The 25868-nt window shown below is 35.6% G+C and overlaps 4 protein-coding genes across 5 annotated transcripts; all 4 read right to left on the minus strand.

Moving 5' to 3' along the window:
* Window positions 1-738: 738 nt before the first annotated feature.
* Window positions 739-24730, minus strand: LOC124410309 (ester hydrolase C11orf54 homolog). Of its 2 annotated transcripts, none has more exons than XM_046888571.1 (7): window positions 24638-24730; window positions 2745-2826; window positions 2572-2670; window positions 2242-2420; window positions 1617-1884; window positions 1327-1499; window positions 739-927 (listed from the first exon to the last, which is right to left on the minus strand). In XM_046888571.1, exons 2-7 carry the CDS (start codon window positions 2821-2823, stop codon window positions 742-744), a joined length of 984 nt encoding a protein of 327 aa, XP_046744527.1. In that variant the 5' UTR covers window positions 2824-2826; window positions 24638-24730; the 3' UTR covers window positions 739-741. The 2 variants fall into 2 exon arrangements, with proteins under 2 accessions (XP_046744527.1, XP_046744526.1); XM_046888570.1 differs by lacking the exon at window positions 24638-24730 and adding an exon at window positions 6324-6406 and having other exon boundaries at window positions 2745-2828.
* On the minus strand, window positions 8068-9970 carry LOC124410308 (solute carrier family 35 member G1-like). The gene is made up of 3 exons (XM_046888569.1): window positions 9607-9970; window positions 9218-9433; window positions 8068-8799 (listed from the first exon to the last, which is right to left on the minus strand). Exons 1-3 carry the CDS (start codon window positions 9916-9918, stop codon window positions 8317-8319), a joined length of 1011 nt encoding a protein of 336 aa, XP_046744525.1. The 5' UTR covers window positions 9919-9970; the 3' UTR covers window positions 8068-8316.
* Window positions 11446-18176, minus strand: LOC124410164. Its single transcript, XM_046888328.1, is given in 13 exon segments — window positions 11446-11559; window positions 11640-11745; window positions 11842-12173; window positions 12346-12488; window positions 12491-12606; window positions 13003-13159; window positions 13254-13478; window positions 13995-14145; window positions 14514-14595; window positions 14991-15315; window positions 15382-15708; window positions 16624-17217; window positions 18089-18176. Coding segments are annotated over 13 exon segments (2760 nt in total).
* LOC124410310 (ester hydrolase C11orf54 homolog) lies at window positions 20880-23580 on the minus strand. Its single transcript, XM_046888572.1, has 7 exons — window positions 23442-23580; window positions 22482-22563; window positions 22294-22392; window positions 21957-22135; window positions 21594-21861; window positions 21337-21503; window positions 20880-21176 (listed from the first exon to the last, which is right to left on the minus strand). The coding sequence occupies exons 2-7, from the start codon at window positions 22558-22560 to the stop codon at window positions 21003-21005; spliced, it is 966 nt and encodes a 321-aa protein (XP_046744528.1). The 5' UTR covers window positions 22561-22563; window positions 23442-23580; the 3' UTR covers window positions 20880-21002.
* Window positions 24731-25868: the final 1138 nt, after the last annotated feature.

Below are 25868 nucleotides of genomic sequence, written 5' to 3' on the forward strand. Positions count from 1 at the left end.
CTAACGATATACTTATTACGTTCTATAAACGACTTTCAATAGAATACTGACTGTCACACATCTGGCATTCCTGATACCACTACAAATACAAGGATTTGCATGTTGAGGGGATTATACAGGATTCAGGATTAATGAAGATTGTAGACAAGTTGTGGGTGAGGTACACAGAATTTATTATCTTAATAAGTAGTTTACCAAAAGTCATCAATAACGTTAGAAACTTAATAATGTATTTGCCAGTGAGAAAAAAACAATTACATTTCACAAAATAGGTGTTCATCTTTGATTCCACGCCTGGATTTACAGTTATTATAATTTTATCGCAATAACATATACAGCGCGGCAGCGTGACCTAGGACCAATGGTCGATTGGCTACAAATTTGTTCCTCGATGATATCTGCCACTTAGACGTTTTTACTTTCGGTGGAAAGTTATCGATCGCGAATTACAGCGTTTTGAAATTGGCCAATTCGGTTGCATATTATGGCTCACAATATAGCTGCATGATGATCATATAACGATCCATCAGCCCCTGGCTATTAGATGCTATCGGATAGGCCAATTACAGATAGATGTAATTGTTGGGACATGCGCTACGCGAAATACTGTGAATTGTAAAATTCACCATAAAATGCTTCCAAAAAATTTGAGATGATACTTTAAACATGTATAAATATAACTGTTTAAACATATATAAATATAAACAAAAACACTGTAAATTAATTAAATGTTTTCTAAAATTAAACTAAATTAAATTCCCCCTTAAAGTTGAAAGGCTCGGCAGGTTGATCTACTCTGCAAATTGTCTCAATAACGTTGAAGTAGCCCAAATACTCAGCAGTATCTGGAGTCGTGTCAACGTGGAAATGCCCTCCTTCGCCATGATCAGAGAAGGTATGGAAATGTTCAACTAGTAGATCCAAATCCTGTAATAACAATCAATATCAAATCTCTCATCTATAATTCTGTCGAAATCGAAATTTCAGGTATCAAATGCTTAAAAGAATAATATGATTATTAACTATCGAAAGTAATAAGTGACATAACAATATTTCTTCAATTACTCATATCATTATACCGTGTTTCCATGAGGAAAGTGCGCACCTTATGCGCGTGCGTCAAAAGAAAATGTTCCTAGGAGCCTGCCGTTAGCTGTGGACTTCTAGGGACATTTTCTGATAGTCGCGATTGGTATTGCATCGGGTTCTCAATCAGGCGGAAACTGTCGGCCAATAAAATTCGAACGATTTGAGGCACGCACATAAGGTGCGCACTTTCCTCATGGACACACGGTATATCATCACTATCATATATCATTATCTTACTGTTCTTGCAGTGGCCAGTGTACCAAGAGCTACCAGGGGTGCAGACATTTCGTAGAAGCGGAGCCATCCCTTCAAGTCATCATAACTTATTAGTGGTTTCTCCTTGTCAGTAAAATCCGACATAATGTGGAGTGTGGCTTTACCTTCTTTTAGAAGAAAGGCTCCACCCAAACCTGAGATCATGGAATGATAATGAAATTATCATAGAAATTATAGGGACACATAGTAAGCAATAACAAGCTTTTTAAAATAATATTATTGTTTGTTGATGTAATAAAAATTAAACTTACAAACAACTTGTTCGGTGTAACGAGCTGCTAGGGCTGCGCGAATGCTAGCAATAAAATCGTTACTACCCGTTCGTTTTTTGGCATGAACCTTTATGACTTTGCCAGGTTTGCCCTCACTTAGAAACAGATTGGCTGATATAGAGAAACGTGTTTCACTAGAAGATAAGGTCTGGTCAACACATTTTCCATCACCTTTGTCAACCATACAAATGTGAGTAGCATTCTTAGTAGAATTCTCTGCCGGAGAAATTGACATGTTCATCATCAACTGTAAAAATACAGTTCAATAGTCGAGGTGATGGAGACAAAAGATTATGATAAAATAGCGAGAAAATCAGTTTTTCGAGAATATCTTTTCTCCATCACCAACCAGGATGAAAATAGTTATTATATTAGCGATGACAAGAAGATATTTTTATTAAGAAGAGATTTTCTCGCCAGGGATCGTCCAAGTTTGAAATCTTAGAACCCTAATTAGGACACCAAACTGTACAAATCTACCAAATAAAAACTCTTCTTGGCCCTTTGCAACTCAGAACGTACCCATTGGCAGTAAAAAAAATGAGTTGTGGATTGAGAATTATTGGCAAGATGTTCTAGTGTATACAAATAATTGCTGAATTACCTCGCAATTTGAGTTAACAAGTGGCCATGGCCCAACTCCAGCACCAATGATGAACGCTTTGCCACTGTGATCTATGTTCTGAATTATGGATTTTATATCATACACCTTTTCTCTGTTGACATGAGGGAACAAGTATGAAATGCCACCGATTTCAATAAGTTTTGTACCACCGCCAAGACCTTTAGGTAAAAAAAAAAAAAAATTTTAAAACTGAACAATCGAAACTACATTATAAATTTATTACAAAATTCTAGAGAATAATTAGAAAAACTGATTGTCTGTGAAAAAGATGGTAATATTTTACAAATTTTTTCACTAGATATTATTTACCTGATTCAGCCAAAGAGAATGGCCGTTGAGTGAGGTCCGGACAATCAACTACATCTATTGTTACTTCGGCAAAGTTTGCAGGCAAGGCTTCCCTCAGGACTGTAACAGGTAAGTAAATACTATGATATACGTTTCACAATGTTCATTATTAAATTATTTTATCAATCGGTTACTGTCTCTTATTTCTTCTAGGGGTGGAACATGCAACCCTCTCTTCACTATCGGCAGTTTGCTCGAATCCAGGGTCGCCATTATATCTGTAATAAAGAAACATGCTACAGAAATGTAGAATAATATTCATTGTGATGTCCTTTTGAATATTTTGTATTCGAAAGAATTATTGTATTTTTGTATTGAAGAATTAACTGATTTGAACTAGTTTCGTATCAGAATAATCTGTTTACAAAGAAAAAAATCAAATTGAGGTAAAAAAATTAAGTTGTATCAGAAAAAAAATTCGCTGAATACATTGAATCTATAGTACGGTCTTGAAATTATATACACAAAATATTGAAACCCTGATTCACAGCGGGTTACAAACAGGGCATAATGTGCAAATAACGCAAGAAAATTTTGAACAGCTCGGTCAATAAGTGCAGTTGACGTGGCTTACAGCCTCAGATGCCAGCTTTGGTAAAGATTTCGTTAGATGTAGATGGATACGTTCAGAAACTGTGCCAAAACCGTATAGAAACGGACACAGAATAAATTTTCTGTCCGTTTCTTTGCGGTTTTTGGCACATATGCATCATATTGAAGTTAGTAACGTTATCGTTACGATTCACGCTGAGGAATAACCGTTATTTCGCGATTTTGGAGTTGTCTGAAATTCAGTAAGCCGTAATAAAACATAACACACTCATATTTCGAAATCTTAGCTCCTTCAAAATTATTGTAAGGTTAAGAAAATAGCGATTTTTCCCCAATGGTTCGTTACAAAAACGTTACTAACTTCAGTCTCGTACAAATTCTGTAAGTATCTATATGGATGTGAGGTTTACGGGGTCACTGATAACGAATTTGGAATTAGATTTTTGAAATTCAAGATGGTGGATCCAATATGGCGGACAAAAATCCAAAAAGTCACTCTACGCAACCATATTGGATCTACCATGATGAATTTTGAAATCTCGAGTTCAGATTCGTGATCAGTGACCTCGTTAACCCTCGAATACCGAGTGTCATCCAAATCAAGTGACTTTTCGGATTTCGGTCCGCCATCTTGAATTTCATCAAAAACCCCTGAGTACAGAGTTTTGATAGATTGCTTCACAGTGTCTATATATAGATTTTCCGGCGGCCTAAAGGTTAAGAGTTACAGCTCTTTACAGCTTTCGACGGATAGAAATGGCAAAAGGCAAGTGGATTACGTGGCGCGATTTATAACAGTTCAGAAAATATTGCAGTCGAATAGGTTGATGCGTGCCTCAGATGATCTTCGATAAGCTTGTATTAAGAACATATTTAATTGCGATGATTTCAGGAGAATGGCAAGAACTTCGAGTACAGTTTTATTCGTCTTAGAATACCGGTAATTAACTAATTTATTAAACAACGAAAATGAATCAGCTCGCTTGGCGTCTCAGGCAAAATTTAAATTGAATAAAACACTTACACTAATTTATTTTAACAGCGACCTCGACGTGAGAACTTTTAACAGCGCACAGACTCGTCTGTCTGTCGCTACGGAACATACTCTTCCTTTTACCTAATCTCTAATTTCAAGCACTCTCTTCTATACCACTCATACTCTCTCGCTCTCTCTCTCATACATACGTAGGTACCTACATTCAAATGCATGTTCATTCCTCCTCAGTCATATCCCATTCGTTCTTGCTCTCGCGCTCAAGGTTGTTTGGTCAAATGATTAATATAAGATCGTCTTTAACACTTGTATGATTTTATACCCTTCTCCGTCGTTAACACTAACGTGATAACTCAATTTGATGGAACGGAATTATACCGGATGCTAGTCTCCTCGCCTTGACTTAATTAGAATTCCGTACATTCGGACCCCACTCACCTGTGAAGCGTAGAAAGAGAGAGAAGGACACGTGACCCACACTCGAAAAAAAATTTGGTAATAATGACAGAAATTTGTTCCCGGAAACGAAATTTACATCCGACCAGATACTATTTTCACACAAACAAAAAGTTTAGTACATTTTATATTGTGTAGAAAACAAAATGCTTTAGTAATGACTAAAAAAAGGTTTGGTACCACATCCCACAGATTCTGTTGCGATTACGAAATAAGATCTACATAGTGAGATAATTTTATAAATATTGAAAAATGATCAGTTAATTTTTGTAACTGAAATAAGTATCCGTTGATTTTAATTTATGCTACATGAATTAAGTTTCACATGAAGCAATGACATAAAAATATTTTTTTATTATTTTTGGGGTCTAATCGTACGAACCATTGTTACATAGGGGAGGGGGGGGGTCTGAGATCGTCCAAAAAAAGAACGTACGGCCCCTTTTCCCCTTGACGCAAATTCGATCGAATTCGACCGAATTCGGTCGAAGGATCAAAATCTTTTCAACTCCATTAACCACTTTCATTTAACCCTCAGTGTTAAAGCTTCTAATTTTATGATTTCATTTTTTCTTCTCTATAACAGCTATGTTTCGCATAGTAGGAATTTGCAATGTATCTTTAATCTTTTGACATTACGCTTCCCATTGAAAAATGAAAATTTCAAAAAGATTACTGTTAAGTTGTTACCAAACACCTGCGGCGAATGCGATGATATCGAAAAAAGTCTGAGGGAATTTTTTATTACGTGTAAATACGTCAAAAAAGTAGAGAATTTCACAGCTTTGAGTATACAGCAAGTTACAGGTATTCCGACTGACTAATACGCTTAGCGAAAGATGTGAGAAAATCAAGTTTAAAATTGACCAATTTTTTATTTCATTTTTTCATAAGAAACGCAAACTTTAAATTACATGCGGTCGAAAATGATCTGTTAACAGAGCTTCAAGAATTGAAATTTTTGAAACTGTTGTCCGAACGGCAAATAAGTACTTGTAGATCATTATCGACGAGATAATAAAAGCAGCTATCTTTTTCACTCTTCTGGCCGGTGAGCTGCACTTAAGTTAATTTGGACACACACGTCATGGAAATTAAGTGCTTAACTCACAAACTTTGAGTTCATGAATAAGAGAGACGAATATTATCCAGTGTAGTAAAATTTGATTTAATGGTGAAGCAATTTTAATCCAACAAAACATAATTACGTGGTAACAACTAATCGATTGTCTAATGAGATTGTTTACAATTCTTATTAGATTTTTTAACTTCGGTCTTTCTCTGCTATTCATGATGGTTAAAGACAGAAACTGAACTGCAGTTTTCCGTGCTACTTTACACTTGAATACAGCTTTTCTACTCTATTTTTATGAAGGATAATTTCGTACATAAAATCTCCTGGATATACTGTTCCGCCTGAACATAGCAGTTTTGTAAAAAACACGGTATCAGATTATTTTTGTTTTAATAATTGAAATTTTCCAAATTCTTAGTTGTTTGTGCTCTTGATTTCTGGAGTTTTTTTTTACTTTAAAGAAATCTAGCAATAAATGTTGAAGAATTTGAATCAAAATTTGAATTGAATTACGAAAAAACAACTTTGCTGTATGTTATCAAGTAATAACTAAAACTAACTTATGTCCGTGTAGTTACTATATGATACATGTGCTACGCAGTAGAAAATTTCCTAGTAACAATAGAAAAAACTTACCGAAATGTCAGTCTGTGGTCACTGCACTAGAAGTGGTGTTGATATCTCTTGTCACGAACTCTGAACAGCAGAGACTGATTATGTTTATCTTTAACTGTGACTTATATAGAAACCCACAATTCGTTATCTTCTCAAGTTACGCACTCATGCTGACAACCTTATTTTTTAGTACCCCAAGAGAAATATTTGAAGATTATTGATTTCAAATTTAGATAAACAGAAGTGTAAGGAAACAAAGCACAGTTCATCTCAACTTTAGAGAATTCATATTGATTCCTTGTAATAATAAAAGCTGCAGTTGCTGCCCTTATGAAGTTTAGAATTTGAAAATTAAACAATTCAGCCACTCGAATTTATTAACATTTTATACGATATTTTTACTTTTTGACTAGAAAGAAAAAATTCAAAAAGAAGACTCACACTAACTTAGTAGTAACTTGAAGGGAATTGTATGATTCGCAACTGCACTAACCAATATTTTAATATTGCCTTTAGCTGCAGGAAAATTATGCAGGAATACAGAGTTAAATGTTTTTTTTCACAATTTAATTGTTACGTTATGGTTTAGTTCATAGCGTTGTTCAAACAGCTTTAAGATCAGTTTATTACTGTTTTATAAAATGCATAAATAATTATATCTTAAAGAAGTTGAATTCAAAGTTTCTTTAATTAGATATACATATATACTTTGATTTACACAACATCGTTCAAACATAGTTCAGAACTAAAATTCTTGAATTTTGAAAGCTTAAGCTTTAACGGATTTACAGAACACCTTACATGTTATATTAAAAAACCATCTGCAGGATTTAAAATCAATTAAAAGTCGCACTTTCAAGAACGTTTTTATCTATTACTTACAAATTAGAAATAGAAACTAAGAAAATAAGTTTACCAGGGATCGCGGTAAATTATCGACACATACGACGATAATGTTAATTAACTGTTAATCAACAATCAATATAAGTTTTTCAACGCATTATAACTTGAGCTGATGGTGGAACAATCAATACGCTAACTTCTCCCAACAAAACCTTCGTTCTCATTCAAACGTTACAAAATTATATAATTTAGTACCAAAGATAAATTTTATTCAGTATATTTGTAATTTTTCAAAAGATATACGAAGGTTTTTTGGATCACTGATTACGAATCTGGATTCGAAATTTAGAAATTCAAAATGGCGGATCCAATATGGCGGACAAACATCCCAAAAGTCACTTGGTATCGCCATATTAGATCCGCTCTTTCAAATTTCAGAATTTCAAGTCCAGATTCGTAATAAAATTAGGAAGTTAATTTTGAATTATTTGGAGCTGATTTAAGGGGTGAGACAATCGAAATCCAACAACGATATTTTACGGACCACCCTAGTGTACAAATATATATCTCACAAATATATATCTCACAAATATCAAATTTTCAAGTCAATTTACCACCTGACACATCATAATAATAAAACTATTAAAAAATCACGAAACACTTATCATGAAACGAAATGATTATAATTATCGGGGTACTCTGGAGAGATTGAGTTAAGATTTCATACATAGAAATATTCATACAGATACGTGGGATTGTTATCGCCAGGAAAGAATAAAGAGTTGTAAATATTGTTATATCTTGGTTTTCGTAAGGTGGTGGAATTTAATGTTAATCGTAGGTGTATATTTATTTGAATAAATCATGAATAGATACATATTTTATAAAGGAAAACGTTAATACTTGAGCCCGCTCAAGTTCTGACCCAACTAAACTAATTTTCCCAGCCCACTAAATTTATTGTAATTAAATATTTCTATTGTGTATTGAATCTATTACAGATAAGTTTAAATTACAACATTAGAATTGTACAAATTCATAGTAAATGAGATGAACAATGGATCATTTGATGCGCCATGCCGTGAGTCAGGCAAATACACTATTCATACTACCACATGCAGAATGAAAAAAGCAAAAAGAGTGTTGCTAAAGACATTAAAAATAACTTCTTTCATGGGATGATATCACACACTCCGTATATTTCTTTCTCAAATCCCATACAGATTACAGATACAAGCACTAGCACTGCTCCGACAATACTGGTCGGAGTAGGCATTTCACCGAAGAAGTACACCTGGACAACGTAAGCTAAGATTATGTCCAAAGATCTGGTGACGGAAACCTTTCCTGCTCCTTCGAGTTTCAATGCTTTGGCAACTAAAACTTGACCAGACAGTCCTGAAATTGCTACAGTAGTAATTTGTCCCCATTCCCACCAGTCGTGAGGGAGTTCAAGTTTGTACTTGTGATTCTCGGACATTACAAGGAAAAAAAATATTGCTGTTAAAAGAGACCAAACCGATAATGTGAATACTATAACACAGTAGTGCACATCCACGCACTTTCTCATTACAACTATGTTCATAGCTGTAAATAGTGTTGCTAATATTGCGTATACGTAGCCCATGACGTCATAAGGTACCATTCGATGCATCTAAAAAATACAGTTTTCATTTACTGTACAGATATTCATAATACTATACTGCTTCTTTGAAATGAAAAAAAAATCGAAGTCATGTAACTTGATATATTAGTAGTAATACGATATTCGTTCTGGATAAACAGATTCCTACTACCGACACTTACCGACACTGGACCAGACACAAATCCTTCTCCGCAGTGAAGTCACCGCAGAGAAGGGTTTGAGTCTGGGTAAGTGTCGGTAAGCGTGACCTCATCGCGGAGAAGGGTTTGAGTCTAGGTAAGTGTCGGTAAGTGCCGGTAGTGGAATCTGTTTATCCAGAACCGGTCTTGTATTACTACTTACACTTACTTCAAACACAAGTAAACGTATAATGTTCACAGTAAGAATAATTCATGTTTATAGTTTGAAAGGGTTACAGTGTACATACCTGAAATATAAATGGGGGTTTTGCAACCAATATTACACCCAGCATTAAAGCGCAGATGACGACAACACGTAATAGGCCACATGGTTCCTTTAGAAAAATAAACGAGAGCGCAATGACGATCACAGGAGAACTGAATATTATGGTCGTTGCATCTCCAAGGGGAAGTTTTCTGAAGCTGTAATATAGCAGTGCTAAGGTAAGACCACCGATCAGGCCCTGAAACATGAACGTAGAATATGTTCCAGTTAAAAGAAAATGTGATTGAATCGAAAATGAAATGTTTTTTGCAATCAATTTATGAGCATCGCATTCTACACTGCAAAATATTCAAGGCGAAACGCAACGATTGCTGTATTAAATGTAGTGGAACATAGATATAGTAATCTTACCTGAAATTGAACCAGCAGTCTTTGTCCTTTCGGCCCGAATAAATTTTTTGAGTGGTAGCAAGCGACAGCAGTCATCGCTGTAATCTGCAGAACTGCTCTTATGGCCAGCAAAATCATTGGATCGACAGTTTTGATAGCCTTAACCAGAGCTGAGCTAATGGTGAAAAATGTCCCAGACAAAAACGCCAGAAATACACCAAACCAATTAGTTCCCTCGTGATAGGTTTCCACATTGTTGTTAAAACGTTCAGTATATAAATATGCTGGGTGAATGCTATTGTAAGATGAAGTAGCGTCAATGCTGAACTTCATTCTGTGATATAATACAAGCGATTTATTAACAATGTAATTATTATGTTCTATAAACGACTTCCAATCGAATACTGACTGTTACACATCTGGTACGTCTGATACAACTGCAAATACGAAGCTTTGCATGTTGAGCAGATTAATAGGGATTGAGGAGTACTGAAGATTGTTTGTTGAAGTTGCGGGTGGTTGCACGGAGAATTCATCGTCTGATTGTGAATAAATCACACATACGTGTAGAGTAGTTTTCGTCGAATCAGTAAGCGCGATAGAAATTTACTGTATTCCCCAGCGAGATAAAATTCAGATTTTGTCAAATATAATGAACGAGCTTTGCTCATAAGATACATACACCCTCAATTTCATGCCTGAAACTGCAAATTTCCTAACTTTTTAAGGTTGAAAGATCAAAGTAACGTTAACAATGATTACTGCAATTTGTAAAACGATGAAGCTGAATAGTTACTATGTGGACATAGTATTTGAAACCGAAGCACTAATGCTTCCTGCTGTTGACTATTAACTGCAAATAATCAGTTTTAAAAGAGTTAATTCTTTTCAATGTTTTCACCTGGATAAGGTCAAGTGAATGAAAGTAAGACTCCGCAGATTCTTATCCCTGGTATACTTACTATTAGTTTCACTGTTTCATAATTGCTATGTACACCGATTTGATTCCAAGATGAAGTTCAACCAATTTACGTTTCTTCTACTTTTAGTGGTATCGGTATCCTTGTAACACCCAAAAATTGCGTGTACAATCTTCCGGAGAGAATTATAGATATAGTTATACTTTTGAACTTATTATTGATTACAGTAAATATTTATTAATGTGATATAATGAACGTACGGACAGTTATTATTCCTATAGATATGATTGCTTTCTACACTTATGTTCACATACTGTATAAAGTTGATAAATTATTCAAGTACAATAAAATTATTTGTAGATACTGTGGAGTGTGCAATGATTTATTCAGCAAGAAAAGACTTCCTAGTATAACCCAATCGTGATTTACCTACATTCATATTTTTGTCGATGTCATAAATTGGACACGTGATAAGAATTGATTTTTAAAAACTTGCGCAATGTTTGAATTCGCAGTTTCATTACTTTTACCCAATACGCACGTTGTGAATGGCTGAATGAATTAGAATGTTTTTCAAGGCTTCGGACACATGACTTTTATTTCAAGACCTCTCATTAGAAATGATAATTAAGAGGATTTGTCTTTTTAAAAGTTTTTATTCACTGCCTAAAAACTGCAATAGGTTTTGATAGAAAATGATTGTTTATGAAAGTAATATCCTGTCAGAATATATCACGTGATAAGCTCAATGTATTTTCTAGCAGTATATTCATAAAAACTAAACTTACATTTGGCAATTAATATATGCTAAGTAAACTTGTGGCTTGAAACAACAAATGGGCTGCAGATATTAGAGATAAGTTCAGTGTCTCCGGTGCACATTATTATGTGCACCTTCTACTTCGACGAGATTGTATGTGTTGAGCATTGAATTATTTCATTAACAATCTTCTCCGAGAGTGCCTGATTCTTCCACACTTGCCGTAGTCTCTCTTTCACGTTTCCAAATATCGGCATAAATCCTGGTGTAGGGATTGCCCAACTCCAGGTAATACTGAAATTTTTACAGTTAAATCATTAATTTCATCACATGCATCCATTTCACATTCGAATGAGAGTGAGAAAAAAGCATACCGTTTTCATCTGCTCTTCAATCAGCTCAGATATGTCAATCGTCAGCTTTTCGAACGAAGGTCTTTCCGATGGTTCCACTTTCCAGCAACGAAGCATCATTTGATACCTGAAACGTAGGTGCAGGAAGATGGTTTAAAATATCCTTATTGGTTTGAGGATTCATTCGTTGATAAGTCAGGTGAAATCGACACTTGCAACTCACATAATTCTCGGTGCATATTGCGGTTTCTCCATCCGATAACCTTCGGTTAGTTTACTGCACATATCCTCAGGTCTTATCAGGGGGTAAGGAGTTCTCGCCAAAGAAAACAGTTCCCACAAAACGACCCCGAAAGACCAGACGTCCGATTTGGTGGAAAATACTCGATCTCTCAGCGACTCGATGGCCATCCACTTCACAGGAAGAGGACCATTCTCCGTGCTCTTCTGATTCTCTTCTTCCCGAAGAGACTTGGATAAACCAAAGTCACAGATCTTCACTACATTGTTATCGGAGAGAAGTATATTCCTCGTTGCCAAGTCGCCGTGTATGATCTAAAATATGATCACTTGTTGATTCCGTTCTTTGTACTGAGGTCAGGGTACATATTACTATATCAGTCAATCTATCACGAAAGTAGGATGGCGAATGAGACCAAGTGTGGTCTACATCAGCATTCGGAACTGCATTTAGACAGCAAAAGTATACTCTTGAATTTCTTTCTACCTTTTTCGCGCTGAGATACTGCATGCCACATGAAACCTGCCAAGCCCAACACACCAAGTCATACGTGCATGTCAGCCTTGAGTTAAAATCTGTCCGATCGCCTGGGTACTTTAATGGCGTGTTGAGTTCCGGTGAAATAACATTGGTGAAATAACATTGGTAAAATAGTTGTCTACTCTCTCATCTGTAATCGTGGAAGTAATGTTGTTCGATCTGTTCATCGTTGTTGAACTGCCATCGGAATTTCCATCCGTCTTTGTACTGTAAGGATTACACGACAGGAATAAGGGAAGGTATGGATTGAGTATTGATGCACTTGTCTTTTTGCGATTCCTATTCACGAACGCGCAGAAGTGCTAAGAGTAATGGCTGGTTCTGGGAGATTTATGACCCATTGGTGATGACAAGATCACTTGTTGATCTCGAAAATAAATCATGATACTATCGTGAGACAAATTGATGATGAGAGATTAAAACTCTGATTTTCAAAATGGCAATCGGTTTGAAATCCATTGTAACGATCATCCGGCAAATCATTGTTTGTTATTTAAAACAACAAATCAAACCAATGTCGTTATAATTCAATAGAAAGAATGAACATAAACAAATGTAATGTAAGGTGGGTTGAAGATCACCAACGTTTTACCAACGACTTACCCAACATCATCGACATTGATCTTATCTTCATAGGCAATCGAAACGGAATTTTTCTTTCTGGAACTGTCCAATTGATCGACGAAATTGACTCTGCGGCGTATCAAGTAGTCGTGTAAATTCCCGTACCGACAGTATTCGACAATGACGAAGAGTTCGCCTATCGATAAACAATGGAAGCAGGTGTGCGTGTTAATATCAATTACGTTAGATGGTGTGAGAGAGACTTACTTTTAGTCACTTAGCCGACTTACCATAATCAAGATCTTTGGTACACGCGCCTAGGAGGTTGACAATGTTCAGATGTTGACCCAGGTAAACGAGAATCCTGAGTTCGCGAAGAAGGGCCTTCATGCAGTTCAGGTTGGCCGTCGGTCGGACCGTCTTCACCGCAACTGTTGTGACTGTTTCGCGTGAGCAAATGGTTGTTGCCTGTGCCTTCCTCACTACGCCGAATTCTCCGCTTCCTAGTATTTCGTCTGAAAGGTAATTAGTATGCGTGTCAGACCATCAATTGAGTATACTTGAAGAAAAGTGAAATGATTTATTACATTTGTAAAAACACGTGAAAATTTCTGATAATTAATTGAGACGTTCTGAAATTGGCACCTTTCGTGAGGAACTTTTTACAGTCGCATGGAAAAAGAGCGAGGTCAATACTTCGATCCGTATTCCAATTTCTAAAAAACTTCAATTTCTGAGCATGTCGAAAGAACTTGAACCTTTTGGGCGAAACTTCAACTAATTATAAACAATTTGGAATATTTGAAAAGCAAAACGAAGAGTGAGGTTATATCGCGATCTGTTCGACGAAGCTACTTTATTCGGCAGTTTGGGATGCGCACTTCGAACTGCGCATCAAAACTGCGGAATAAAGACTTTATTGCGCAACTTTGTTCGCTGCCGTATAAAGCGTCAATTTACGAAACGAAAACTGCCACAAAAAGTCGACTTTTCAATGCCCATGCCGTAAAAACAGATTAATACTGCTGTACCAAGTTTCAATAGATGGCGTGGAAATTCCCATTTCTTGTTATACGGCAGTAGCTCAGCCTGATCACTCACAGCCAATTCTGGATCCAGAGAAGCTGTAGTCCCGAAATTGAAGTACTCTAGCCTTGCTTTTATCAACTTCCGCTTCAATGCCTACAGAACAACGTTTGCCATATTGATTAATTGTTCCATTTACCTGGAATCCCTTACTGAATATGATCATGTCTCAAATCATGTAATGTTATGGCCCAAATTAACGTGTAAGTTATTACATGATTTATCTTATAAATTCGAAAAACATAAATACAAAATCACGTAATGAATCACACAAACGTGAATCCTCAGATATACTAGTTCAAAAATCATATAGTCAACTGTATGCTTTTGTAATTGATTATGTGATCTTTCATATATTTTTCTTGAATTTACAAGATAAATCAGGTAAGAAATTACATGTTGATTTCGGTCATAACGTCATATGATTTATCAGATGAATATTTTCGGCAAGGTAAATATTATACCTTTCTGCGAATGTTCCAACCAAGCAGAGATACAATGACGATGACAAACATAATAGCACTTGCTTCCATGATCAGCCAATTCAATTTTCAATTTTGTGGTGCATTTCTTTAGATCTTTTCGAGCGACCTTTTAATATTGATATTAAAATTTCATAATTTTTTTTTCTTTAATTTAGTATGAAAGAATCGATAACAATACACCACGACATGAATTAAAAATCAAACAAAATACTGAAAATGTAATTTTTTTAATTTAATTTTTTGACGATTTTTGACATTTAAAAAAATTTGGAGCGACCTCTTAAAATTTTTTTTTTGAGATGTACTTTGAAGTGGGCTCTTAAAACATCAAAAACTAACATTTTGTCATACGAGACTCAAAGAAAAAAAATAGTCGGTTTTTTTGCGCCACCCTAATGTATATATAATATCGTGGGAATACGTTTTCTCATACACCCCGACTTTGGGTAGAGAATTTGATGAAAAAAGCCATTATCGTTTATTGTACCTGTGATGCATGTAAAAGCTTCTTGTTCCTCGCTCCAATCACCGCATTGCGTCTTGTAGTCGCTACAGGCTGCTACTTTGAATCGATAACTTGTGTTCAGCAAAAGATTTTCAAAAGTGTGAGAATTCTGGGTTTTGTTCACGTACAGTGGTTCGTAGGCGAAGTAGTGAGTGCGCAACGCTAATTTATAGTAATAAACGCGGCTTTCCAAGTCCACTGGTGGTGCCTTCCACGCAACCGTTATCGAATCATCACCCGTTTCGGATACCGAAACATTGGGGGTAAATTTTGGGTCTGGAAATTTCAAGTTTCAGCGTGTTTTCCTCTACCAAAGTATGTACGTCAATGTAATATCAATACCTCTGTCTTTTGGGACGATGCCTTCCAATTGGGGACCGACGTCAAGAGTCTCTTTACAATAGCCATCAATGCATAAACGTAATTGAAACCCGTAGAAGGATGAAGCTGTCAGATTATCAAATTTTATATAAGTGTATTTTATATGAATGTATCTGTATGTCTCTTTGCCTGTATCCAAATGTGATTCACCAATCCCGTCTCTCTCGTGCATCCACAATAAGTAAACGGCAAAGCAACTTTCTATCTCAAGCGGTGGCTTCGACCATTCAATCGTTATTGAATCGACGGACGTTTCTCTAACCCAAACAATTGGAACGTATACAGGATCTGCATAAAAAATAAATCTTATCGAATCACCCCAAGTAAATAGCAAATGGATTTGCACAAATTTCACCAAACATAATGAGGTAAAGTAAATCATTTTTTACGGCATGGGCACTGAAAAGTCCACTTTTTGTGGCAGTTTTCGTTCCATAAAGTGACACTTTATACGGCAGCGAACAAAGTTGCGGAATAAAGTCTTTATTCCGCAGTTTTGATGCGCAGTTCGAAGTGCGCATCCCAAACTGCCGAATAAAGTAGCTTCGTCGAACAGATTGCGACATAATCTCACTCTTCGTTTTGCCTTTCAATGCCCATACCGTAAAAAATATTGTATGTACCATGCCCGTAAACAGTTTTGTGGCTCGGATAATTTCAGTACTCGCTTCCGGCTCGCCTTCAGTTCGTCCTGAAATCTTTATCCTTGCCAAAAAAACAGGCGGTTTACGGGCATGCCACATAAATAGATATTATTTACCAGAATATCGACTGGAAATCTTCTACAATACTATATTCCAGGAGAAAAAAACGTTCTTACAGAATTTTTCTCGTCAAAGAAATCATTTGCTTTAGGTAGGTATTTCTTAGCAAAATAAAATATTTGGCACTTCGTCCAACAATGCAAATTATTTAAGTGCTCACTGTTGTGTTTTGAATCTAATGATACTTTCTCGTTTGACAAAATCACTTGTATTTTTTCCACGCAAAGTAATATGCGTTTCCTCAACGGTTCACTTCACTCGCTGTAGCCACTAGCCCTTTTTTACGAAACAATAAGAAATCAATGAAATAAATTCGCAAGATACAAGTGTAAAAAACAGACATTCTAATATAACTTTAAAAATTTCTAAAGTCAAAGTGATATTCACTTACTCCAGATTATAATTGTACATCAACATACAAAAGCTGCTATACTTATACCTTTCTCCGTAGTTTTTGTCCACCTCGAAAATAAGTTGTTTGAATGGGAATGTGCTTCTACGAAAGTAAATTTGAACCAGTAGGCAGTGTTTCGTTTATCTGCTGTTGCGACAACGACATCTTGTAAAGAGACAGGAGACACTGTGGTTACGTCATGCCATTCGCGCGAGCCGTTTTCTAGGGATTGTATGCGCAGCTCCGAAGGCCGCTTTAGGTCGGAAAGATCCGGAAGTTTCCATCTAACACAAAATCTATGCGCATCCAAAGCAGTGACGAACACTTCCGGTGCGAGTGGGGCCACGCCGTACCAAACCAAAATGTCGCTGCTTATAATCGAATTATCGTATTCCTTAGCCCAGCATTGGTAAATTTCCTCGTCTCTCATCAACAGATTATCAATATAGAGACTCATTCTAAAATACGTCTCGTTGAAGCGCCAAATGTCGCTGAGGTTCCTTAAGTTTTCCTCGCTTTCTGGATAGCTGCCGAATTGCCGCCACCCATAGTCAGAGACAGGTCCTAGCACGTCGCATATTATAGCTAGTGGCTCCCCTACTGTCATTTCAATCCTGTCAGCGTCTGGAATTATCCTACCTGGACATAAAATATACAAAACCAACTGGAAGAATTGCTTTCCCACGATACTTTTCACCACCGTGAAAAGGGAAGAGTCTGTCGGTCTGTCAGGCAAACTTCCGCGATGATTTCGAAAACGGCCGAGTGAAAAATCTGATACTGATAAGACTTGGCAGTGAAGTGCACAAGTTTTGAAAGAAAAGTTGAAAAAAAACGTCTCAAAAACAAAAAGATTTATATATATATTTTTTTGTTGTTGTAAATAAACACATAAACTAGGAAGAACGTAATCTTTTATTCAGAAAAAGTAATGAGGGGAAGAAGTATATGCTTGTCGGTTAAACATTGAGAATCGATTCGTTTCCGGTAGAACCGGAGGTTCAAATTAAACGGGACATGACATTTTTTCATCTCCGTCAATTCGTTGCAACATCCGATAAGTTTTAGATTTTTTCATTTAGTCGTTTCCGAGATCATCGCGGTGATTTATCGGCAGACCGACAGCCAGACCAACATTTGAAAAAAAATGTTCTTCGGATTCTAGTGGTTTGAAAACTTAAAAATTTGATGATGATTGGTAACACAGGAATAAAAGTCGATTATTCTCTTGGGTGATAACTCGTTCGCGAAATATTCTTTGAATTTATTCCTTTGTTGCATAATGTACTATTTCTTGGGTCCAAATCAGATTAATTGTTTGGTTTTTACAGAATTTCGAAAAATCTCTCAGTTAGAATTTTTCGTTCCATTTTTTGTATGTTAAAATGAAGCGTGGAGCCTTCCGTCATGCAGGTATTACGAGTTGAAAAGTCAGATAACAATACTATATATGCATAATTAGATTGTTTAAATTAAGTTTTATCTTAGCACCTAGATATTTTTCACTTACTCTTGTCTTCAGAATTAACGTCAGCTAAAACGAAACAACCAGATAGTAATGATATTATCATTAGCAAGGCTTGACGATTCCCCAACATGACGTCCGTTCATATGCCCGTGGACCTTCGACTCTATTGTAATCCAGTTTTGAATAAAAACTAAGTTCGTAAAGCTTGGGCATAAAACTTACTACGTATTCATTTTGTTTGAAACTGAATATTGGAATTGACCGATTACTTGCTCACTATTAACATGATCACGATTCTATAACACGATTCCTTTCAACTGCAGAACTTCACTTTGGGAACTATATAAAGGCGTCGTACGTACGACAAAGGGTGTAAGCAAACTGCAAATACGAATGTTGTTTTACCGTAGAACCACAAATTCGTGGTTGGGGTCGATAAATGCACCGGAAATGTATCCAATGCATGTTATCAGCGAGTAGTAGTGTGGAAGCAAAGCATATTTCTAAGTTCGAAGTTTCGAGAAACTATAGTCTCTGTGATCGAATACCGGACCAGCCGCATAGCCTTCCTGCCACACTTCCTCCTGATCGGCCATTTCATCGTTTCCTGTTTAACCCTTTTCATCATGGTGGGTCACCCAGTGACATTGATCATATCAGTTATTTGGCGTTAAAACGTTTTTCCAACCATTTGTAATCAGGTTTTTTTACAGTATTTATGTTTAATATACCTCCACCTTTGCTTGAAAATTTTATTTGACTCGAAAAATGTATTAATTCATTTGTTATCAATAAGCAATCGCCCAAAAAATCCTTGTTTTCGGGTAAAAATTCATTTTCACTTTCGAAACGGTACCAAATTCTACTGCAGTTTGGATTTCGGGGTTTTTAGGGTCGCTGATTACGAAACCGGTATTAGATTTTCAAAATTCAAAATGGCGGATCCAATATGGCCGGCATCAAATTTAAAAAATTTAATATCCACCGTATTGGATCCGCTGTATTAGATCCACCATTTTGAATTTATAAAATCCATTGCCGGATTCGTAATTAGCGACCCCAAAAACTTTCTGACACCGATTTTTATCAAAATTGGTCCACACAATTAATTCGTGGCTAAAAGGATTAACAAAGAGACAACAAAGGTTACCTTTTGACTATTAAGTCCACAAAGCCATTGGGTTAGAAAGCGAAGAATACTCGAGAAAAACGTCTTTGTAAAATATAAAATGACTTACAATAAGACTGAATAGCCTAGACTGTATAAAAAAACGACTGTTTTTTCAAAATTCTAGTCGAAACTATTGTTTCAAATGCCGAAAAAAAGATGCTGTCTATGTTTCGGCTCTCAATATTATTATTCAGAGGTGCCTTATGGCGATTTTCTATTTCCCATTTAAATAATGTCGAATTTTTTTTTTCAAATTTGAAATTTCATTACTCGATAACGCGTGAGTATAATGATAAGACCAGAACGTATTTTCGCAGGGAATTCTAGGCACTGAGAAAAAGGTCTGTAATCATTTTATGATGCGCGTAGCTGTTTACTTTATTCATACAAAACCCTAATAATTTCAGATCAAAGATGGCATCGCAGTCATACACAACGTGATGTAGAAACGAAAACGCGACGGCACCTCTCCAGGGCTGAACCGCTCTTCGGAATATAGATAGGATATTTGTTTAACCAGGGAAATAATCCCCAAAGATGACCCTAAACTAGAGTGAAACTACAATAAATAAAATTTATTCTCTTATCAACTGTGTTCATTTGAAAATTCCTCTTAATCCCAATTAACTGAAATAACTACAGCCGGGACAGCAAACAAGTAATATGCACATAATTTGGAACCGCTAAAAATATTCACTTCGTTGCATTCCAATAATTCTTCTCAACAATTCGCAATACAATTTTGATTAGTTTTTATCTTCCCTTTTTCTTTGGGTTCGTAGCAACTAGTGATGGATGTTAGCGATGTGTAGACTGAAAAAAACGTTGAGTACGGCGAAGTAAACCGTTTCTAGTCCATCATCAAGTAAATTATTTATATAACGTTGTAGCACATTTTTAGTTCATACTAGAAACAAAGGATTTCGTAGGAAATCAAACAGGACATTCGACATGCGTCATTCTACGTTATTTACGGCGACGGACCATCAGGCAAACAGGAAAAATGATGTGGTCGTGATTAGGCGTCAAATTGAACGAAATGAAACAACTAATAGAAACAGTAACATTTCCCTAAATGACTTCATACAATATGGAGAATGCAATTTGTTTTGGTTGGTTGAGATTTATTATTCAACCTGCAAGCGAGTTTCAGTTTTGCATACGTTTACAAACTTTTCAAGAAGATAATCTTTTCGATTACGGTCAATCGTATTTAATACGTATTTTGTTGTAACTGTTGTAAAAATTTGATTTTGGCGCTATAATAAATTGAACTTAGTGTGTTATTCAACTAAAAAAATGTATCAAACTAAACAAACAGATTTATTGTTTCATTAACCAGAAAAAATAATACGAGTAACTGTAATCAGACTAAATAGTTACTTGAATTAAATTTTTGTATAATTTGAAGAATATATAAACAGTTTTTGTATAACGTTTGGCATTAACTGGATTTTCTAGTAACTATAGCATATCAAATTTTTCTCAGTGCAGAGTTTTCTACTGATATTCGGCCTGAGGTAGCCCTATAGATAGTTCTATTTTATAACACAGTCACTTTATATTACGATAAACAAATCGCACTACCATGAACTGCAAACAACCAAATCACATGCTGAAATTGATTGAGGAACGTTTATTAATCAGAGATATTGATGTTTGAGTCATAGAACGCGAATAGACTTTATTGATAGAAAAAATATATGCATGAAAAATATTTCATAACATTGTACAGAGGTATAATATCGAAATTCTGTAAAGTTTATAGACATGACTCTCTTGCCGCTAATCCTTTCCGAATGCTTGAGCCATGGGCGGTTTGTCTATTCTGTAAACTGCCTCACCAACATTGAAGTAGCCCAAATACTCGACAGTGTCTGGAGTTGTGTCGTAGTGGTAGTGCCCTCCTTCACCATGATGAGAGAAGCTATGGAAATGTTGAACTCGTAGATCCAAGTCCTGTAATAATAATTATTAGCAAATCTCTGATCCATGTTTCCACCGAAACTAAAATACCATTCACTTTCACCAATCGAATCAAATATCATCTTTGCATGTAAATAATACATCAATATTTGATGTAGTCGATAGATTAAAGAGTTTAATATCATTAACTTACTGTTTCAGCAGTAACGAGAGTACCAACAGCTACCAAAGGTGCAGACATTTCGTAGAAGCGCAGCCATTTGTTCAAGTCATCATCGCTTGTCAGTGGCACCTTGGAAAAATCTGGCATAATATGCTGATTGGCTTTACCTTCTTTGAGAAGGAAGGTTCCACCCAAACCTAAGACGATGAATTACAAGTTAAAGAAAGTATCACAGACACATGTGGATAGATAGTAGGAAATAACACGTTTTTTCACCATAAACTTACCAACAAGTTGCTCGGTGTAACGAGCAGCTAAAGCTTTTCGAATGCTGGCAATAAAATCATCACTACCAGTCCGTTTCTTGGCATGGACCTTTATGACCTTGCCAGGTTTACCCTCACTTAGAAACAGATTGGCAAGTAGAGCAAAACGTGTTTCACTGGAAGATAAAGTCTGGTCGATACATTTTCCGTCACCTTTGTCAACCATACAAATGTGAGTAGCATTTTTAGTTGAACTCTCTGCCGGAGAAATTGACACGTTCATTATCAACTGTAAGAATAGTAAATCTTAGTTAAAAAATTGAGTTGAATTGATAATTATCGATAAGGTGTTTAGTATACACATACAAACACTTGCTCAATTACCTCGCAATTTGTGTTCACAAGTGGCCACGGACCAGCTCCAGCACCAACGACGAATGCTTTGCCATTGTGACCTACGTTCTGACATATGGATTTTATATCGTATACCTTATCTCTGTTGACAAGAGGCAACAGGTAAGGGGGGCCACCAATTTCGAGAAGTTTCGTACCACCACCAAGACCTTTCCGTACAAAAAATGTTTTAATAACTCATTGTTAGATAATAAGGAGCACAAGTTAAACTATAATATTATAAAAATTATACAGAATTGTAGAGAATCGTTAATAAAATTTATTGCTTTTGGAAATGATGATATCTTTCAAGTTCAGTATTTATTACCTGCTTCAGCGAGGGTGAATGGCTGCTGAGTGAGGTCCGGGCAATCGATTACATCTACCGTCACCTCTGCAAAGTTTGCAGGCAAGGCCTTCTTCAGGACTATAACAGATAAATAAATATTATTATACGCTTATGTTTCACGTAACCACTTCACCGATTATTAGTGAATTATTTTTTCAATCAATTACTGTCTCTTATTTCTTCTAGGGGTGGAACATGCAGCGCTCTCCGCACTATCGGCAGCTTGCTTGAATCCAAGGTCGTCATTATCTGTAATAACAAGAAATATTAGACGAAAGACAACGCAATATCGATTATATAATGCTTATATGATATAAATATTTATTAGTATTCAACTTAATGTGCTGTGCAATTCATCTACTATCAGTTATACATAATAATAAAGATAACAGACAAACGATTGCGCTTTGCAAAATCTAAATATATCTTTCCATGAGAGTAATTCGGATTTTTTGTAACAAAAAATTATACCTACAACATGCAAAGAAATTCTTTGATATATACTATTTGATTTAACACATAAGACACATATGCGATTCTTCAATTGTAATTTCTTTTTTAGAAATATTTTCTATTCATGAGAGTATGGAAATGCGATAAAAAATTTCAGTTTTGAAAAAAAAGTGGTCTATGGTGTGTGTCTTTAGCTTAAATTTGACCAACAGTAATAATACAAGATTTTGCATGTTATACATAATTTTCTACATGCACTCTGAAAATATTGTGCCGTCTGCACAAAGTAGATTTAAAGAACAAAGGTTTTTGAAGTTCCAAGAAAGGTTGAGTCAATCCAAAACATCTCAATCACTTTTATGCATTTCTTAATAAATTTCAATTACAGTATTCCTAAAACGTATATTTTTGAGGAAATTTCAACAAATATCGAATTTTAATTTTCAGCCTTACGGCCTAATAAATTCTGGAAATTTCATTCATGGAAGTAACAGCATCCATAATAAAAAGTTCAAGTTGAATTAGACAGGATTTTTCATCTGAAATTATCAATTTATATTTTCGTTGTCTGTTGCCATAAGTAACAACTTGAAATAACTTAAATACTTATATTACGACGTGCTACATACTGGCTGCACCGTAAGAAATTATTGAGTAATCAGAGAAAAACTAACCGAAATGTAAATCTGTACTGGCTACACTAAGAACGACGCACACGCGCAAATTTGATATCTCTTGTCGCAAACTCTAAGCAGTAGAGACTGACCATGTTTATCATCAACTGTGAATTATATAGAAAATCACAATTCGTTATCTTATCAAGTTATACACTTATGCTCAACAACCTTATTTTTGTTTCAATAAAAAGAAACACTTCAAGTCCGTGGAGCAAAAATGGCCCATCTATGTATAATATCATCAGCCAATAAAACCTTTTCATTCTAAGGAGGTAATTTGTGTGTAGAGTTATGCAACAATGTGAAGGTAATGAACCACGGCATATTCTTGTTGACTTCATTAAAATCCTATCAGATTTAGATAAACAAAAGTATAAGGAAACAAAGCACAGTTCATCCCAAATTTTATAAAATTCATATTGATTCCATAATAAAAGCTGCAGTGGTCGTCTTTCGTAAGTTTATAATTTGCAAATTAAAAAGTTTCGCTTCATTATCTTACTATCAGTTTGATCATATTTTTTCTTTCCACTTTTTAGCCACAGAGAAAACATTCAGAAATACTTAGGTGAAAATATTTCTGTAAATATTTTTCTAATAACCTGTGATCTCCTCCGAGATTTAGTTGGAAAATGAAACTTTGCCTGCTTCTGAAGTTACAGATTATTCCCTCAATTTTTTCTTAACGGCATGTTCCAGAATCAAATTTTCAACTATAATTTTTCAAATTAAATTCCAAAATTTGCAACAAACTTCATAGTACTTTAGAGCTATTTTCAAGGAAAAAATTTAACCATAGACAGAGTAATTTCAGATTGTATGTATTATATCGGTCACATTGTTAATGAATATTGGTAATACAAAATAAATATACACAAAAAGCAAAATTAATTATTGATTTGTGAATAGCAACTGTCGAAGGTTTCATAGTCAAGATAGATTTTACGTAGTTTCTACATTGCGTAAACGCAAATAACAGTATTTTGTAACTCGATATTATTATCGTAACGTACAACTGGCAAATCAGCTGTTACGATTTGTAATCGCGGCTGCAACCGCATTGCAAGTATTATTATATGTGAGATGGATTTAATTATAATAAAAAACATCGTGAATATACATTTATAAAAATACATCAAGTTTATTCTTACTTATGAAACTAAATAGCGTGCTAGCTAAAGTAAATAGCTTACAAAATAAAGTCGAGTCAACAGGTTGTTTGGCACGAATCTGGCCACAAGTGAGCACAGTTGACTAATGCGTTCGAAAATCAGAGTTTCTTACTTGTCGCTCAGGATATAAATAATTTCTCTTTTTACAAGAAATAGAAAAAAAATTAAAGTTACCTAGATTCTCCATGGTGGGATCTAAACGGAAATATGAGACAGGATTAAGTAATAGGATTGAAATTTGAGGTTACCAATAATGCACACGCGTTTTTAAAGTAGGTTTTCTTTGTCAGGGTATATTTTTTCTGGTATATAGCAACCCCGTCAAAATCTAACTGGATGATTCATTTCGGTTACAATTTTCGTATCATCGAATAATATATTCTCGAAAATCTAGCCGCCACTAAGCGAATCACAGCTCATATTTCGGCAAGAATTTCAGAGAGCTGTGGACATTGATTCGTTCTCAACGAACTCCAGCTGAATTCGGTGGCAGCTAAGCGAGTTTTGTTGCATATGTTGGTACGATTTGCGTAAATATTTATACTGTAAAATTGATATAATTAACATTAATGGTAACGCAGTTATTTCAGTCTGTATCGAAATTCAGCGTGGCCTTTAGTTTCTCTTTTAAACTTATTTTTGCTTATTCTTGCGTGAAAATAGTTCTACCATCGACGTGAAGTACGAACTACGCTTAAGGTGCTTAGAAAGAAGCGTTGTAAACATCGAAAACGCGGGGAAGCAAAACTCCTATACCGCTCAAGCGATCAGAGTGAAACTTGGGCAATTAATGCCTTATTTTGGCAAAAAGTGGAGCGTCTTTTTATTTTTTCAAAATTTGGAAAAAAAATTTGCAGATTGGTTACCACCCACAGATATTGGCCAAATTTTCATAGTTGCACTAAATGATTCGAATTTTTCGGTATGATGATACTCGACGGTGATGAAACACACATTTCGAGCCCAGTCCCATGAGATTTGATGGTGAAATGACGAAATGGCAACTGATCTGGTTTTCGATTACGAAGTACACCGGAATCTCATTTTGGCGAGATTTGTTACCGACCTTTCATGCATGCCGGTAATTTTTTATCGACATTACACGCATACATTACCGGCATGCGCGTAATGTCGGTAACAAATGTCGCCGATAGAATATAGACGGCTGGTAGACAGAGATAGTAACCGGTGGAGGTCAATCTCAGTCTCTTTCTATTCAAGAGCGTAGCAATATGATTTGGGGCCCTTGACG

The sequence above is a fragment of the Diprion similis genome, chromosome 9 (assembly GCF_021155765.1).
Source record: "Diprion similis isolate iyDipSimi1 chromosome 9, iyDipSimi1.1, whole genome shotgun sequence".
Lineage (NCBI taxonomy): Eukaryota > Metazoa > Arthropoda > Insecta > Hymenoptera > Diprionidae > Diprion > Diprion similis.

Bases quoted from the DNA above. Each gene is read 5' to 3' on its own strand.
- LOC124410308 (XM_046888569.1), bottom strand. From the start codon at position 9,918: ATGAAGTTCAGCATTGACGCTACTTCATCTTACAATAGCATTCACCCA. The intron at 9,434-9,606 runs GTAAGATTACTA...TTCATGTTTCAG, and splicing joins GACTGCTGGTTCAATTTCAG to GGCCTGATCGGTGGTCTTAC. The intron at 8,800-9,217 runs GTATGTACACTG...TGTATTTTTTAG, and splicing joins AACCCCCATTTATATTTCAG to ATGCATCGAATGGTACCTTA.
- LOC124410310 (XM_046888572.1), bottom strand. From the start codon at position 22,560: ATGACGACCTTGGATTCAAGCAAGCTGCCGATAGTGCGGAGAGCGCTG. The intron at 22,136-22,293 runs GTAATAAATACT...TTGTACGGAAAG, and splicing joins ATTCACCCTCGCTGAAGCAG to GTCTTGGTGGTGGTACGAAA. The intron at 21,862-21,956 runs GTAATTGAGCAA...CTATTCTTACAG, and splicing joins TTGTGAACACAAATTGCGAG to TTGATAATGAACGTGTCAAT.
- LOC124410309 (XM_046888571.1), bottom strand. From the start codon at position 2,823: ATGGCGACCCTGGATTCGAGCAAACTGCCGATAGTGAAGAGAGGGTTG. The intron at 1,885-2,241 runs GTAATTCAGCAA...GTATTTTTACAG, and splicing joins TTGTTAACTCAAATTGCGAG to TTGATGATGAACATGTCAAT. The intron at 928-1,326 runs GTAAGATAATGA...TTGTTATTACAG, and splicing joins CACTGGCCACTGCAAGAACA to GATTTGGATCTACTAGTTGA.